At 37.8% G+C, this 19,128-nt stretch overlaps 1 protein-coding gene across 27 annotated transcripts in view; it reads left to right on the top strand.

Annotated features, from left to right (window-relative positions):
• DTNB (dystrobrevin beta) overlaps window positions 1-19,128 on the top strand; it is a 339,638-nt gene that overhangs the window by 178,259 nt on the left and 142,251 nt on the right. For 26 of the 27 annotated variants that reach the window (XM_072633900.1, XM_072633909.1, XM_072633915.1 and 23 more), the window contains one exon: window positions 5,467-5,544. In XM_072633900.1, coding sequence (XP_072490001.1) covers window positions 5,467-5,544 — 78 coding nt within the window. Of the gene's footprint in view, window positions 1-5,466; window positions 5,545-12,465; window positions 12,603-19,128 lie in introns of those variants that run through there. The other variant, XM_072633920.1, reaches the window with a different exon arrangement.

Below are 19,128 nucleotides of genomic sequence, written 5' to 3'. Positions count from 1 at the left end.
GCTCATTTTATAGTAGAGGAAACTGAGGCAAACAGGGTTAAGTTACTTGCCCAGGATCACCCAGCTAGTAAGTGTCTGAGCCCAGATTTGAACCCAGGAAGATGTCTTCCTGAATCCAGGCTGACATGGAGCTGCCTAGCTGCCTTGGCTGAATGATAAAATGTGTAAAAAGGAGTAATGTATGATGTGACTGAAAGAATAGCTTGGAACCATGTTGTGAAGGGCTTTAAATGGCAAACAGAGAAATTTATATTTAATCTTAGAAGTGATCACTGGAATTTATGAGCAAGAGAGTGACATGGGAGACCTGTGCTTTAAGAATATTACTTTGACAGATGTATGGAAGATGGTTTAGAAAAGATAGAAACTTGAGGCAGGGAGATGAATTAGGAGACTATTAAGTCAACTATTATTGATGAAAACCAAAACTATAATAATGACCATATGAACAGAGAAAAAGAGACAGATGTAAGAGATTCTGTGAAGGTAGAATTGAACTGACTTGTTGGTTGTTGTCCTTTGTTCTCAGAGGACCGAAACAACAGTGTGTCTGACTGTAGCTGATCAGACCGAAATGACCTCACAATGCTCTACTACAGGTTGGGCACACATAGTCTATGTAAATACATGGGGTGGGGTCTCTAAATGTGCACGCCTCAATTTCTTTTGAGCTACTTCAATCCTGCTTTGCTTATGGAGCGCTGCACCTTTTCTGATGAGGGCATGCCATGTTGGGAAGTCCTGTGTTGGTGTCTCCCACATCACACAATCAATTCTGAAGTTCTTCAGAAAGTGAATTTATGTCACTTTTTCTGACCACCATGTGAATATTTGCCCTGTGTGAGTTCTCCATAAAATAGTGCTTCATGACTTGCCTGTCACCATAGGACTTTGAGATAGGTAGAAATGTTAAAATGGTATGGGTGATGTCTTTTGATGCATGTGTAATTGGATTTAAGTGAGGCAGAGTTGCACAAAGTCGTTGGCCTCACTGTCTTCCATAGACATCACAGTCCAGTGGCAAGACAGTCAAGATGACTGGTTATGGCTTGAGATGCAGTGGGTGGATGACCTTGATGTCTTTGATGTCTAATCAAGCCCTAAGCACTCCATAGCTCCTGCTTCAGCTGCCTTCATGGCTGTTAGAACAAATTGATCTTATCTGCCCATTCCATCAGAGGAAGTCTTCATATGCTTGGGGTAGACACTCCCCTAACTCACCAACGAGTTTGGGATTCTTTGTTTACCCTCAACCTGGTTAGCCTGTCTGCCTGAATGGTTTTCTGAGGTGTGGCTGCTGTGCATGCTATAGATTCTTGGAGCCACAGGTTAGATGGATCAGGTGGATAATGAAGGTGGAAAGCAGCCCTGCAAAGGGCTCAGCAGCCCTCATACCAGAGGTACTAGTCTTCCCTCACTTCCCTACACCCTGACTTGACTTGTATGATGTGAAGGAGAGTGGCACTGTGCCTTGCACATAATAGGTGCTTTTAATAAATGCTTGTTGACTGATGGACTGAGAGGAATTTGTATGACTGAATTTAGTAAAAGAAATAAGAAAGTTAGAAAGTATGTGGGGGAGACTTAGGAAGGGAAAATAATATGTTCTGTTTTGGATATTCTGAATTTGTGATGCCTATGGGATGTTTAGTTTGAAGTGTTGGATAAGCAGTTTTCTAAGTAGCTTCTTGCCTCTTTTCTCGTTTTCTGCACCTTTTGTCTCTGACTACTTCTATATTCAGCTTTCTCTTTCTTATACCTTTATCTCTTAATCTCCTACCCTTCCTATTCAATGGCTTGTATTGCCTCAAAAACAGTTACCCATCTTTTACATAATGTGAAACTAAAAAATGGTGATGTAAGAGGAGAGTATAGGAGAGAGATAAGGGCTGACTATGTAGATTTGAGAGTATTCTTCCCAACAATTAGAATCATCCCAAAGTGGAATAGACTCTCTTAGAAATAAATAATGGAGGGAAGTGGGAATATATATGCAGAAAACTAGTAGGAGACAACCATGTGCTCAGGACAATTCACACCTCTGGATAGAACTTTAGAAACATTCTGTACCATGCCTACCTACCAGGCAAAATCACATCTCTTTTATCTGTTTCCCCTCAGTCTTCATAGCTCTCCTTCTATCATTTTTTCTAATTTTTCGCTGCTGAATTGGTGATAGATTCTTTTAGTGCATAGCTTTACTTGGCAGGGTGTTGAAAAAGTGTTACACTCTTTCAATGCAAGCCATTAAGAACTGCCAAATTCCTCAGATCTGCTCTGGGGCTCTGAGGAGTTTTCTTTTCTCAAGCTGTAGATAATGATAGGGTCACATACCCTCTTCAAATGGGGAACTGTGTTTTATCTAGTCAACTGTTAACAAAAAGGCACATCTCTTTTCATAGCAAAGTAGATACAAAGCCTATCTCCCCTCTCACCTAAAAACCCCCAAAAATGGCAGTAAAAGACCACACAGACAAACCCTTGAGAATCCACCTTTCTCTGGGTGTAGGAGGCATTAGAGGGCATTCTTACTTGTTCTCAGGCTGTCAGTTCTCAGCAAAGTAATATCTTTTATCCACTCAGCACATCTTCCAACTTTCTGTTTTCTAAGCAGCTTCTTATTTTAACATGGTGTAAAACTAAAAAATTTCACCTTTCTTTCATTTATGATCCAATCTTCCCACTGTTTATTTATAATTTATCAGCCATTTCTTTGAAAACTGAAAACATTTACATGCTAATTGGGCTGATGGACTACAATGCCTTGTAGACACTGTTGGTTCAGTCGGTATTCTGCATTCAAACAGAACCTCTCAGTACATTTATCTAAGAGGCAGTTTTCTCTCTAGTCCTCCTAATAATTATGCTTATTGCCAATGCCTTCCGGTCAGAAGCACTGTTGTGCCCCTGCCAGGTGATACTGCCTCTGGCAGCAGGGGCCAGAGGCTGGAGTACTGCTTTGGGCCTGGGAGTAGGGAACTCCATTGGAAACAAAGAAGGGGTTAACCTTAAAAGCCAAGTGTCCCCAAATTGTAGCAGCCTTGAGAATAGTGTATGGTCTGGATATCTATAATGATGGGCCTTGTTTTCACCTTTTGGGGGGGGCAAGAATTAGCTCATGGCATGTTTCTTTACTCATTTTTTTCATGTCATTTGTGAATAATATGAATTTTAAGACTTTTTCCTTATGTTATCCTGTATGATGGGAGAAAGCTTTCTCCTGTCTAAAGTATTTTCAAATTACAGTTTATCCTTCACTCAGCTGCTAAAGTACTAAAAGCATGTATCTAACTGTGCTTCTCCCCCACTCAATAAACTACAGTGTCTCCCTGTTACCTCTAGGATCAAATATGAAATCTGCTATTTGTGTTTCTAAAGTCCTTTATAACCTGACCCTTTCTTACCTTTCTAGGCTTCTTATATTTTACTCTCTTCCATACATTCTAACATCCATATATACTAGCCTTTTTACTGTTTCTTGCACATAAAACTCCATTTCCCAACACGCTGTCTTTTTATTGGATGCCTCTCATTCCTGAAATGCTGTCTCTCACCTCAGTCTTATGGTTTCCTTCAAGACTGACCTTGAATGAAAGAAATTCAAGGTATCAGGAGCTGTAGGGAAAAAAAGTTCTCTATCAATATAATTAGAGAAGTGCAATTAAAAAAGAACTCCAAGATACTAACATATCCCTACTGGATTGGCAAAGTTGACAAAAAAAACCCCCAAAATCATAAATGCTGAAGGAGATGTAGGAAGACAGGTATATTAATATACTGTTGGTGGAGCTGTAAATTCATCCAGTCATTCTAGAAAGCAGTTTGGAGCTGTGTCCAAAAACCTATAAAACTGTGCATACCCTTTGACCCAGTGAAAATTTCCCCACCTCCCTTATTATTCTAGAGTGTAACACCATCCTTCCAGTCCCCCAGGCTTGCAACCTAGGAGTCATCCTGGACTTCTTACTATTTCTAACCCCCCATATCTCTTGCCAAGACTCACTGACTTCACCTTCGCCACATCTCTCAAATACACCTTTTTCTCTCTTCTGACTCTGCCACTACTCTGGTGCAGGCCCTCATCCCCTCGCTCCTGGACTGTTGTAAAAGCTTCCTGGGGGGAGGGAGGGGGAGGGGGGTCTGTCTTCCTGGCTGAAGTCTCTCTCTATTCTAGTCCATTCTCCATTCAACCACAGGATATTCGCTTAAGACTCAAGTCTGAACATGCCACATACCCCTCCTTCCCCACTCAGTAAACTCTAATAGTTTCTTATTGCCTTCAGGGTCAAAACCAAAATGTTCTGTTTGACATTCAAAGCCCTCCATAATGCAGCCCTATCCTGTCATTCCAGTCTTCTTACATCTTACTCCCTATACATACTCTTCAGTCCAGTTACTCTAGCCTCTTGGCTGCTCCATCAACAAGACACTATCTCTTGGCTTTAGACATTTTCCCTAGGTGTCTCCTACACCAGGACCGTTCTCTCCTCTGCTTTTGACTACTGATCTTTTAAATCCCAACCAAAATCTCTTTTATGGGAAGCCTTCCCCATCTCCTTTTAATTCTGGTACCTTCTGTTAATTATTTCCTATTTAATCTGTATATAGCTTGCTTTGAATATATTTGTTTCCATATTGTCTCTGTTAGATTGTAACCTCCTTGAGGGTGGGAACTGTCTTTTGCCTCTTCTTGTATCCCCACTGCTTAGCACAGTGCCTGGCACACAGTAGTTATTTAATAAGTATATAGTGATTGATGTTGGTAGATACTGTTAAGTTTAATAAAACAGATTATTTTAGCAGAATTGCTGAATTCATAGTGGTTTTGATAATAATGTATTTCCTTTGTTATTTAATACCGACTGTCATGTAGGAATCTAGGAAAAAAATTTATGTTAAAAAAAGTGCCTTCATACTAAAAAAAATAAACATTAAGAACCACTGATCTGAGGTATCATCTTCAGATTTAATGTTTCTTTAAAGTTGTAAAATCAATTGATGTATTAATGTTATCTATTTTTATATAATGAAAAGTGAAAAATTGTGCTTATAAATCTATGTGGGGTGATGAATGCAAATGTAGAACCCCCATCTGGTATTTTAGTGTAAGAGCCAGCCTTGACTGCGGCATGTGTGGCACACTGCCCCTACATGGTGGTTAAGTGCAGGCGCACGTCTAGGACCTCAGTTTTAAAACTGCAGAAACAACATTCAGTGACATCTTTCTGATAAGATGTTTAAAGTTATTTGCATAATCGTTGCAACAAAGGTTATGGGGCCCCTGAAAGAGGATATGGCTTACATTTAACTTGCTTATGCTTAAAATTTTGCTGTGTCCTATCTGCTTGAGTCCCAATGGCTTCTTACATGTGACTGAGGGTTGATTCTTTTGTCTTTGTTACTTTTTTCATGTTTGTCAGCTCATATGAGTAGTAATTAATAGAGACTAAATATCTTTTTTTCCAGCCCTCCTCGCCCCCTGACCAACATGAATGATACAGTGGTTAGTCATACATCCTCCGGAGTTCCCACTCCCACCAAAAGGTATGTGTATTGCTACTTAGTTCCTTGCTCCTAGGGGCCGTATTGATGGTAAGAAAACAACAACAAAACTGAGACAAAACCAGCACTTTTAGGTTAGCAAAGAGCTTTCTCTCTCATTTGAGTCTTAAAGCAATCTTGTGAGGTAGCTATTGTGAACATCCCCATTCCTCACTTGAAGAAACTGAAGCTCAGAGAAATTAAGTGACTTGTCCATGGTCATACCAGCTAGAAAGCATCAGTGATGTCTACCCAGGATGCCATGCTTCTCTTCTGTGGCTGATCACCTCCCCCGAGAGGAGGCCTTGCTCTTGTCTTTTTCTGACTTTTACATGGCTGACTCCTCTGTGGTATGGAAAACATCCTGGTTTAGGGGGTTCAAGTCCTAATACTTACCAGCAATGTTACTCTAGTCGTCACTAAACCTTTGAGCCTTAGTCTTCTTATTTTGATAATGGATATAATATTATTTAAGCTATCCACCTCATAGAACAGTAAAGTCCACAAGAATTTGTTAAGCATTTGCTGGTGCCTGCCACCATGCTAAGCATTGGATGAAGAAAGCACTTTGTAAAACATAATATGCCATATAAATGAGTTATTATTTCTCCTTTTTATTAATTCCTGTGAAGTGAGTGTTTAGATTTTTTTTCTTTTCTTGCTTACTCATAAACACCAGAAACATAGTGGTAGAATTAGATTAATTTTAAGTAGTATTTATGGTGGAAGACAGTGTGGCTTAGCAGATAGTATGCTGGACTTGGAACCAGGAAGACTTAGATTTGAATCTTGCCAAATACCACTTGGGTGTAAGTAAGTTAACTCCTCTTTGGCTCAGTTTCCACAAGAAGATAATAATGGCATCTATCTTAAGAGGTTGTTTTGAATATCAAAGGAGCTAATATGTAAAGAACTTTGCAAACCAGAGGACATTATTTAAATGCTAGCTATTATTATTTAGAATATTGAATCAGGGCAGACCAAGTATACTAGAGACTTTTACCCCAAAAAAGTAGTTTCGTGCAATTGTATTTTAATTCAGCATTTCATTACCAGTGTTGTAGATAAGTTCAAATGTGTGTTATTGCTTCCCTGAGCTTATGTTTATGTATATCTTCACCTTTATAATGGTGATAGGACCCAGTTAGTCTCAGCTAAGAGGTACAAGTGTAGAATTTTAATTCTTTGACTCTCAGAAGATCCATTTTGGTTTCTGAAATGTATTCTTGAGTTAATCATCTGAACTTCCTCTTGATCATTCATGCAGAAAGGTGACAGCATGCTATCATAGAACATTTTTCAAGTTTCCTGAATTCTGCTTCTGAGGGATTGTTAGACTTTTGGCAAGTCCATTTGCTCATTTTACCTTCAGTTTGCTGCTCTGTAAATCATGAAGATTCAACTGAAAACCATTTCTGATATTCCTTTTAGCTCTAATAACCTATGATTCTAAAGTGCACATACATCTTTCTTCAAGCACTTATATCCATCTCTGAGAGAACTATGGGGGTTTCCATTAGGAACTGCCAAGACATTGAGAACAGTGCTTTTTGTTCATTGATCTTGTGTCAGCACCTCCATCAGGACGTGAGAGGGCAAGATCAAATGGTTCCCTTCCTATTTGATTTACTTTTGTTTTAGACCACAGAAAAGCAGAAGTTCCCTGAGGGTGTATATATAGTAAATGAAAAATTCTTTCTTGCAATTATCACTTGAGTAGGCAAAAAATTAGGAAGAAATTACAACCCGTTCCCCAAGTTTCCCTTTCAGAAAATCACTTTATGTCATTTAACTATCTTAGGTTTCTAAAGTTACTTAGAATATCCTTACATATTATTATATTGGTCTCAATCTATAGCTATCTTTGTGAAGTTTTCACTGGCCATATCCCCTAGAGAGAAAGAGTTTAACAGCACTGAATGTTCTAGCATTAATGAGTTAGGAATTTATTGCAGCAGGCATAAGTAGGTGATATAGGATCTACTTGAAGACACAAAGCCCTGTAAATTTGTTTTACCTGAATATGAATACTCGATTGTAGGACATGAGCATCTTTCTGGTAAGTTGGACAGCAATTAGGAAGATGCATTTGGTTTCTTTTTAGTCTAATTAGTCATAACCCTTGGGCTTCTAAGAGGTGATCAGTTCAACTTCCACAAACTCCATAGAGTTCAAGTAGATCCTGAGTTTCTTCTTCTAAAAAGTGATGATAGGGTTTGACCAGAAGAACTCCAAGGTCTCTTCTCACTCCAAATTCTATTTTCCTAGGATGGCAAAATAAGAGAGACCCTCTTGTGTTTTGAGGTTTGACTGAAAATGTTCACATGGTATCAAACCTTGGATTTGGAGGTCAAAATAACTAAATTTCCCTTAACACCCTAGATATGCCAGAGAAATTCTTCTACCCTCACTTCTTAGATTTCTTTTTTTTTTTTTTTTTTTTTTTTGTGAAACACATATAATATTTTACCTTAAAGGTCTGTTTCAGTGGGAAAGAAACACAAAAATACAAGAGGAACTTTGCCATTACAGACCCAAGGGGCAAAAGTAAGTCACCAAAAAGTGAGCTCTCAGACTGTATAATGAAGGCTATCGTGAGAAGCATTCTTCTTTGTATTTATGTTATTTTATTTTTTGTTCTTCACATCACTGCTGCATACCCAAGGCAACTGAATGCCTGTTGTTCTCCCTCTGGCCACAGCCTCCCTATCCAGGCTTGTCACCTCTCTGCCTTTGCATGGGCTGTCTTCCATGTGAAATGCACTCCATCCTCATTTCTGCCTCATAGATAGATACTTAGCTTCCTTCAAGACTTTTAATATGGAAGTTATGCCAGGAGCTGTTTATTTGTTTTGTTTTGTTTTGTCTTTGTATCTCCAGTACCTGGCATAGTGTCTTGCATGTACTTAAAGGCTTGTTGGATAGGACTACTGATGGAGGGCTATAAAACACACTACATTTGTTACTGTAGCAACATGGCTGCTAGAGGAAGTGCCCATTTCTTGTCATTGCTGATGTTAAAAAGGCATTAACTTGTGGGGAAGGCAGGAGATGATTGAGTAGCATCAGTGGTCATGGCATGTCATCCTGCAGCCATGCTTCTAATATTCTTTAGCATCCGACCTTTGTAAGCTAGATAGTAACAACTAACAATCTCATTCAAAAGTCACCATCAGTTCTATTGTTCAGTTAGAATTAAGACGTTTTTCAGCATCCAGCATTGTAGCCCAGGAGGTTTCTGGGTGAAATTGTTAACTTTCTGAGTGTCTGAATATTTAGGATTCAGGGTAGAGGCCCAAGAGTATTTGCCTTGGAGGATGGACAGCAAAATAAATGAATCAAAAGCCAGGTAAGGGTTCTTGAAGAGAATGTTGAACTCTGTCAAACTGGTCAGGGCTGCAGTTTTTAGGAAAAAAGGTGAGTTTAGGATAAAATACGATTCAAACAACTTGGCTTTTCCAAGAAGATAACTCATATATTTAACATGGACTCAAAATATGAGAGATGAGCATTTGTTGTATAAATTTGATCTCTTTGATTGGTTCTTCTTGATCCCTATGATAAATGGTGAAGATTCCTAGGCAATAGTTATATGTACCTTCTCAGGAGACTTATTCTTTTTTCTTTGTTCATTCTACAAGTTAGCCCAAAGAGAAAACTCTGAAGCTAAATGCATTCAGCATTGTGCTCTCTACAGACAGGAAGTAACAGAACAACATACTAACAGATAAAAGGTAGTGACATCATGGTATAGTGGGAGAAGTGTTAAATTTGGTGTCAGAAAGACCTTAGTTCAAATCCTACTTCAGACACTTACTAGCTTTTATGAGAGTATTGAGCTCTTAAGGGTGGGGAGCCTGTGGTCATGAAGCCACATGTGGCCCTCTAGGTCCTCAAGTGTGGCCCTTTGACTGAATCCAAACTTCACAGAACAGATCTCCTTAATAAAAGAATTTGTTCTATAAAACTTGGATTCAGTCAAAAGGCTGCACCCAAGGCCACATGTGACCTTGAGGTCACAGGTTCCCCACCCCTGGCTGATCTCTGAGGCTTCTTCCAACTCCAAATCTGTCATCTTTTGACCTCAAATATAAAATGTATTTAATTTGCAAAGGTGTGAAAATCTTAAAGTTCTAAAAATGTAGTCTATGATATAAAACACTCCATTTCTTCCTCCTAAAGAGTAGAAAAATGCTTGCTAAGTTTTTGCCTTTTGAGGCTGCAATTCATATTATTATATATGATTGTATTTGATATTTCTCTTCCTATCTTTTTGAAAACTTAGAAATAGGATATAAGGAGGTATTTAGGGGCAGGAGAGAGAAACTAGTGACATCATTATTCTCGTTTGCAGTGACAGTAAGGAAGCATGGATGGCATGCTTGTCAACTGCTTCCGTTTGCAGGCAAGATCTGAGTGATTCCTTCTTGGGGGAGGGGTCGCAAAGGAGCTTGTTGGTCAGATGCAGATATGACTAGGTGATTGATCCCTGGAGTCCTGTCCAATGTTTGATATTCTGTGACTTCAGCTGTAAAACAGTACAACTACATGCTAAAGCTCATCATCATCATCGTAATGCCAAGGCAACTTGACCATCAGGAAAAAGCTAATCAATAACATTTTGGACTACACAAACAGAAACATAGTGTCCAGAACTCTGCTGTCCTATCAGATCTTATTCAGAATATCACTGTTAGTTCTGCTTGCCCATTATGCAAATGATTTGCCTTTCTCTGTACCGACTCTGTCCAGCTCATTAGTAATTATCTTGAAGTTCTTTGAAGTTAAGTTATAGGGTGAATTGGTTGAAGGAACTAAATCTCTGCTAAGAAAATAGAAACTTTAGGGAGAACATGATTGATGTCTTAAAATATTTGAAGGATCTGACATCAAATCTGGGGCATTTTCTATAAAACCATGATTTGGAGTCAGAAGACCTGAGTTCTAAACCTGGCTTTGTCACTTACTACCTTTGGCATATTCTCTGGGCCTCAGTGTCCTCATCTGCAAAATAAGAAAGTTGAACAAGGTTATCTCTAAAGTTCTTTCCACCTATCCATAAACCCATTCCTATGATATTTGTATGGTATAGTACCTTTTCTGATGCCTATGTATAGCTTCTCTCTTTTTTCCTTTAGAATTTCTTAAGTAATTACCTCTCCAAGACTGCTACGGTTTTCCTATATTTATGCCTTTAACTTTATTTATATGAAGAGGAACATGTCATAATTTAGATATAGGCAAAATTTGTTCAATATTAACTTTATTCTAGAAGGTGACTCACAAGATGGGAAAATTAAAGGGCAGAAAGGGCCAGTATATATATGTACATTTTTCTGTCTCTGAACCTTAGAAACACAAACAGGTTAAAAGTCAAGTGGCACTACCACAGTTGCAGAATGGTGCTTCAGTTTATTTCTAAATTAAAGTGCCAGCTAAAATATGATACAAATGACTGTATTATTCAACTTTACACTGAATTCTTATTAATAATAGCTATGGAGGAAATTTTATGAGGATGCTAATGAACTTAATATAAAAGGAAAAATTGATCCCCAGACCCAAACCCATATGCAAGTTGGGATTAGTGATTTGTTTTCTCCTGTGTGATTATTTAAAAAAATATTTAATATGGTCATGAAACAACTAGTCTTTGTACATTCTTTCCAAGTCAAAGCAGGAATTCATTTTTCTTAATTTTTTTCTTCTCTCAGAAAGTAGAAACAAAGGTTGAATAATTACAAAATTAACCCATAAACCTATATGACTTCAGGGTCCTCCATCTTGGCAGATTTCCAGGGTCCACCGAAAGGACTGGGCAGACTTCCAGCTTTTCTACTGCTCCAGGGCTGTGGCTGAATTCCATTCTCACTTAACTGAGACCCTCTGGCAGGTTGGACTAGATGATGCCTGAAGTCCCTGAAGATAACACTGATTGAAAACTTGAACATTTCTAAACCCTGTTCTTATAAACCATCATTTAAGAGAATTTCCATTGGAAAGAATTGTTCCTGACAAACACAGTAATTATTAGTTCCCTTCTCCTGTCAGAGTTAGACTTGTTGCTTTAAATGAAAGCAGGAATCATATCCATTATGGGCTTTAGCTCATACTGGCTGTGTTTCATGACTGATGAGGCCCACAAAGCAAGGGCAGAGCCCTTTGGCAGCTCATCCTGGCTGCAGTGGCTGCTACAATCATTAACATTCAGGAGTGTTTGTATAGCACCTACCATCCAAAACTTTATAACAGTTATTTGACTGAGCTTAGTTCCACAAAGAGATTGTCAATTAATAGAGAATTACAGTGATGAGGCAAGATTAGGTATTAGCCAAACACAATACCTATACCTACATCTATATGCACACATACATACATGCATCTATACATGCACATACACATATATATATATACATGTATATATGTATAGAATAGTAATTAGTATTATTTGATAGTTATAATTGATTGGGACTTGAAAAGCTATAAAAGCTAGTTATAAGCCAAGTACTATTTTTTTTTTATTTCTCACACTATCCATGCCTTATTAACTGGAAATTGCCATAAATCATTCCTTCTTATGCATTGACATTAGTTTCATCTTTCTTTTTTATTTTCTATCTCTTCCATTTTGTCTTTTCTGTCTTTAAGTCCTTTTAATCACATACCCTTCATTTTAATGGTGGTGAGTCCAAGTAACAAAGAGGGGCAGTCTCAAAGAACAGGAAATAATAATAAGGATTGGGGATAAGAAAAAATAATAATTTGTGAAGGAGGTCAGACCCATATAGATTTGAAAAACTTTTAGGTAGCGTTCAGGAAATAACTTAAAGTAATGCTTAACTACTTTGAAATTTCTCTCTAAGGTCGCTTTAAGAAAAGTAAAAGAAATGTTCAAAGTACTATTGAGTTTCATTTTCATTTCAGAGATTGCCTTGAGAAATTTGTCAGCCTAATTTATAACTTTGCTAACAAACCAGCCAGGCAAGAGAACAGGTGAGTGTTTAGCAGAGTGTCTGGTACATAGTAGGTGCTTAACAGATGTTGACTGACTGTATAACTAAAGAAAAAGTAAATATATTAGGTTGATTAACTGCTAAGCAAATCATCAACTGACAGCTTTAGGAAGACCTCTCATCAAAAGGTACTGTCTTATTTAGTTTTGAACATTGACCATGGGACATTTTTTCCATCTACATCCTTTTCTCTCTAAACACTAGTGAGAGTCAAGTAAGGAGACTTTACCTCTTAGAGAGATTTATAGGCAGAGGAATGCAGAAAACTATTATGTGTTCCCTACTGAAAGAGGTACAGTGTGGTATATTAGGAAAAGTTCTATATTTGAAGTCAGAGGACCTTAGTTCCAATGACAGATAGCTATATGATCTTGGGTATGTCAATTAACTTTTAAGCCCTAGTTGCCTCATATAATTAGGGAATTGGACTAGATGATCTTTGATTCCTTTAAATTCAGACTGTTATGATTCTGAGGAATGAGCAGTATGTCTAGTGCCACATGATGTGGAGAAGATGACACAGTCCCTATTTTCAGATCCTCAGGGCCTGTTCCTATCAAGGAGATATACTTTTCTGGCTTTCTTAAGTGTTGTCTTTCTCTGTATTTCTCCTGGGTGCTTATATAATTCTTATTAATTAAATTGATGAATACCTAATAAGACTGAAATCTAAGGAAAGTTCAGAATTTGGAAAATGACATTTAATAGATCAATTTAATTCTGCATATAAATCTGTAAACATATTTATCTGCCTTCTCCCTTCCACCTCACCTCCCTCCCACCCCCAGTCAGATTGCTCTCTGGGATTTGCAAGTGCAAAAACTGGTAGGAACACACACACCGCCTGGCTGATTACACTGAGCTCCACCAAAGGACTGTCCAATAGAATTTTGTTGTCTTTGATGTTGACGTGGATCATTGACTGGGAAGTCTGTTATAAGGATTTTAGTAATAGTGGTATTTTTGGTGACATGTTGCTGTCACTTCATAGCTCACATTTCAGTTTCTGTTTTTAAAAGGGGTTTATTAGACAAACGGTAGTGACTTGCCTGAGCTCTCTCCAAAACCCCTCTGAACGCCTTTAAATAATTCCATAAGACAATTCCTGGAGCAGAACCCACAAAAGGATGGAATGCAGTAACTTTCTAGCCAAAGACAACTTGGAAGGTCAGCAGGACTAATCTATTTTGCACCTGGGTGAGAGTAGAGCATGTTCCCTCACAGGCTAGGCCAGTACATTTCAGGTCCCAGCAAACTAGGAGCAGGCCTTGGGAGCCACTGAACTAGCATCAGCAGCAGCACCAGCTTCCAGAGTTTTCAGCCCACAGATGGTAAGAAGGTCAAACAACTGATCAGTAGTAGATTACAGGAATCTCTTAGCTAGTACTGAGGCCGGAGTCTGTTGCTTTGCCCATACTTGGATCTGGGTCACAGCCCTAGGTGGCAGTCTCGGGGCAAGGAGGAGCATTAGCACACCAGAACTTGTAGCCACAGTGGAGCAGGGGCACTCATGACAGTTTCAGGATGGAAAAGAGTGCTTGTGGTCACTCACTAGGCAGACCACAGGCCAAAAGAATAGCAAACACACTTTTCCTTAGACCCTATGTCCTTGGAAGAACTGAAAACTTACAGGTACCTGGAAGTATCTTTGAAAACAGGTGCACAAAACCCCTGAAACTTGGACAGTGCCCTCCACCCTGGAAAGAGTCCTATTTTAACAAAGAGTTAAAAGTCAAGAAACAGACAGGGAAAATGGCCAAAAAACAGAAAGATTTCTGACCATGGAAAGTTACTACTGTGATAAAGAAGATCAAAACAGACACTCAGAAGAAGATAACAAAGTCAAAGCTCCTTCATCTAAAGCCTCCAAGAAAACTATGAATTGGTCTCAGGTCATGGAAGAGCTCAAAAAGGATTTTGAAAATGAAGTAAGAGAAGTAGAGAAAAAAATTGTGAAGAGAAATAAGAATGATGCAAAAACCCCATGAAAAACAAGGCAACAGCTTGATAAAGGAGACATAAGGAAATACTGAAGAAAATAGTGCCTTAAAACACAGAATAGACCAAATGGTAACAGAGGCAAAAAATGCAGTGAAGAGAAGGCCTTAAAAAGCAGAATCAGCCAAATGGAAAAAGAGGCAGTGAAGAAGAAAAACCTCTTAAAAATAGAATTGGTCAGATGGAAAAGGAGGTATAAAAGCTGACTGAAGAAAATAATTCCTTAAAAATTAGAATTGAGCAAATGGAAACTAATGACATTATGGGAAATCAAGGAACAAGAAAACAAAACCAAAAGAATGAAAAATAGAAGATAATGTGAACTATCTCATTGGAAAAACAGCTGACCTGGAAAATAGATCCAAGGAGGTAATTTTAAAATTATTGGACTACCTGAAATCCATGATAAAAAAAAAAGATCCTGGACATCATCTTTCAAGAAATTAATGGGAAAAACTGCCCTGATGATTCTAGAACCAGAGGATAAAATAGAAATTGAAGGAATCCACTGATCACCTCCTGAAAGAGATCCCAAAATGAAAACTCCAAGGAATATTATAGCCAAATTCCAGAGCTCCCAGGTCAAGGAGAAAATATTGCAAGCAGGCAGAAATAAAGAATTCAAGTATTGTGTAGCTACAATCAAGATAACACAAGATTTAGCAACTTCTACATTAAAGATATGATATTGGAATATGATATTCTGGAAGGCAAAGGAGCAAGGATTACAACCAAGAGTCACCTACCCAACAAAACTAAGTATAATACTTCAAGGGGAAAAATGAATATTCAATGAAATAGAGGACTTTCAAGTATTCTTGATGAAAAGACTAGGGCTGAATAGAAAATTTGACTTTCAAGTAGAAGGCTCAGGAGAAGTATGAAAAGGTAAACAGGAAATAAAAATCATAAGGTTAAAAGGTTAAACCATTTACATTCTTACATGGTAAGATGACACTTGTAACTCATTAGAACTTTCTCATTATTAGGGCAGTTAGAAGGAATATATGTAGACCAGGCCTTCACGGCATATGGCCTGTGGGCCACTTGTAGCCCACCAAAGGATTTCTGGGGGCCCATGAAAAATGTAATGGATATAAAAGAAAGTAAAAATGTAACAAGTACTTTGTCCATACCCACTTAATCTGCCTTTCACTAGTCACTATTTTTACTCACCATCTAACGTGGCTGGTGGGGTTGCCACTGTGCACTCTCTCCTGTTTGCCACATGACTGGCAGCAGCCAACCATTGTCAGTCTGTGTCTAGTCTGAAAGGAGTGAGAGTCATATCTTTTTGCTGTTTTTTTCAGTCATTGCTGGTGATGAACAGGGACAAAATGAGGGTAGCCATGTGCTATCACAGCTGACGTCCACTATGCAATAAGCAGCAACAGTGCAGGAGCTTTTCCCCCTCCTTTGCTGTATAGGCATCTCCAAGTTACATGAATGTCTGGTGCTCTCTCCAAGGTCAGACACTCCGTTCAGTATTTCTTTGTATGTGAGCAATTGCTGTGGAGATTCTTTTGGTTCTGACATTAAAGTTTTTGGGGCAACTTTGTAAAATGAATGATAAAAACAAAAGAAAGATTGAATCAGAACATGGAGTGTTTAATCTGGAGTGAACAAATAGATACTTGTTTGCTTATATGAGAGGTAAAATATTGTGTCTTGTTTGCCAAGAAATAATAGCCATTCCAAAGGAATAAAATCTTCATTGCCATTTCAAATCAAAACATCCTGACTTAAGTAAATTGGACACTATTGAAAAAATAAATTTAAGTGTCTAAATTGTTGAAAAGTCTCAGTGGGGAGCAATGGTTTTTTCAAGAAAGCAAACTCAGAAAATGAGGTGGCTACTAAGGTTAGTTTTCAGATTTCTAAAGAAATTGCTACTGCTGGGAAGTCTTTTACTGAAGGTGACCTTATAAAAAAGTGTTTGCTGATTGTAGTTTCTGGATTATGTCCTGATAAAAAGAAGTGTTTTTAAGAATATGTTTGTCCCATATGATTGTGCAGCTAAGAGTAGCTGATGATATACTGATTGCTGACAAGAAGTATTAACATGTCCCATTAAGTAAACAGTAAGAAAACCTGAAAAATGTATTAAAACTTGTACCACTTAGGAAAGTATTTTTAAGCATTAATATTTCATGATAAATAAAAATCTTAAGTAATACAGGTAATTAATTGATATTAATTGAAATTTTCCTTTTTTAATATGATTTATTTATAGAATAGTTTAATCATTAATTATACCTATACTTGGAAAGTGCCTCTAAAAACCTATTCTCAGTCCAAAGAAGTTTAGTCTATTTTAATTTTGACCCCTATGTGCTGCCAAGTTGTGCAGGTCAGACAGAGAGAACAGATGTAAGTTGAATATGAAGGGATATCTAAAAAAAGTAAAATTAAAAGGTGAGAGAAGAATGTACTAGAAGAAAGGGAAAGAGAAAGGAAGAATAGGGTAAATTATCTTACACAAAAGAGGCAAGAAAAAGCTTTTATAATACAGGGGAAGAGGGGAAATGTGATGGAGAGTGAGTGAACCTTACTCTCATCAGAACTGACTCAAAGAGGGAATAATATGCAGATTTAATTCGGTATAGAAATTTATCTTACTCTATAGGGTAGTATGAGGGAAAGGGGATAAGAGAAGGGATGGGCTAGAAGGGGTGGGATAGAAGATAGGACAGATTGGAGGAGGGGTAGTCAGAAACAAAACACTTGAGGAGGGACAGGGTAACAGGAGAGAGAGAATAGAATGAACAGGGGGAATAGGATGGAGGGAAATACAATTAGCAATAGTAACTGTGAAAACAATTTTGAACATACTGCAACAAGTTTCTCTGATAAGGCCTCATTTTTCAAACATACAGAGAACTGAGTCAACTTTATAAAAATAAAAGTCATTCCCCAATTGATAAATGATCGAAAGATATGAACAGTTTTCAGATGAAGTAGTGAAAGCTATCTATGCCCATATAAAAATGCTGTAACTCACCATTGATTGGAGAAATGCTGGTTAAAACAATTCTGAGATATTACTTCATACTTATTAGATTGGCTAATAGGAAAGAAAAGGAAAATGAGGAATGTTGGAGGAGATGTGGAAAAATGAGGCATCAATGCACTGTTGGTGGAGTCATGAACCAATTCAGCCATTCTGTAGAGCAATTTGGAATTCTGCCCAAAGAGCTATAAGACTATGCATACCCTTTGACCTAACAATATCACCTCTAGGTCTGTATCCCAAAAGAATAAAAACAGGAAAAAGACCTATAGGTACATAAATATTTGTAGCAGCTCTTTTCTGGGAGTAAAGAATTGGAAATTGAGGGGATGCCCATCAGTTGAGGAATGGTTGAACAATTTGTGAGGTGTGATTATAATGGAATACTATTTTGCTTAAGAAATGATGAGCAGGATGCGCTAAGAAAAACCTTGAAGACTTACATGAGCTGATGCAAAGTGAAATGTACTGTGTACAAAGTAGCCACAATATTGTAAGATGATTGGCTGTGAATGACTTAGCTATTCTTGGCAATGCAGTGATCTAAGACAACTCTGAGGGACTTGATGAAGGGTGCTGTCCATCCCCAGAGGAAGTACTGATGGTGTCTGAATACTGATTTAAGCATACTTTTATTTTACTTTCTTTATTTTTGTTGAGGGGTTTTCCCTGTTTTCTTTCACAACATGACTATTATGAAAATATTTTGCATGACTATATGTGTATAACCTGTATCGAATTGCTTGTCTTCTCAATGGGAAGGTGAGAGGAGTGGTAGGGAGGGAGGAAGAGAGAGAATATGGAATTCAGTTTTAAAAATGAATGTTAAAAATTGTTTTTATGTGTAACTGGAGAAAAAGAACGTATTAAATAAATTCAAAAAATAAAAAAAAGTTTATTTCAGGATCTAAAAACTGATTTTGCAATTTGGTATGCTGCCACCAGGTGGCAGATGGATCTCATAGCCATGCAATTTGAAGACTAAGGCATAAGCCCTAAAAAGTCTGAGACTGCTGTGGTCATACTGCTCAGATTTGCCAAATTCAACTATAATGTTTCTATTCTTTTTATGATAAAATCTCTCATTTTTAGTACTGTGTTACTGCAGCTATAAATCAGACCAATCATATACTGCAAAGCAGTGATATTTTAAAAGTGACCATATTCATTAGAGATCTCACTACTATAGACATATACATACATACATACATACATACATACACACACACACACACAGCAAACAAATCAAGGACAAAAAGAAAGATTCCATACATATCAACATAGTACAGCTCTTTTGTGGGTAGCAAATAATTGGAAATAAAATAGTGCCTATTAATTGGGCAATGGCTAAATAAATTATGGTACATGAACGTAATAGGATGTTGTTGTTCAGTCATTTTTCAGGCATGTTTGACTCTCCATGACACTATTTTGGATTTTCTTGGATACTGGAGTAGTTTGCCATTTCCTTCTTCAGTTTATTTTATAGATGAGGGAACTGAGGCAAACAGGGTTAAGTGACTTGCCCCAGGTCACACAGCTAGTAAGTATCATAAGCCAGATATG

The sequence above is a fragment of the Notamacropus eugenii genome, chromosome 1, assembly GCF_028372415.1.
Source record: "Notamacropus eugenii isolate mMacEug1 chromosome 1, mMacEug1.pri_v2, whole genome shotgun sequence".
In the NCBI taxonomy this organism is placed as follows: domain Eukaryota; kingdom Metazoa; phylum Chordata; class Mammalia; order Diprotodontia; family Macropodidae; genus Notamacropus; species Notamacropus eugenii.
This window is presented reverse-complemented; position numbering and strand designations above follow the sequence as displayed.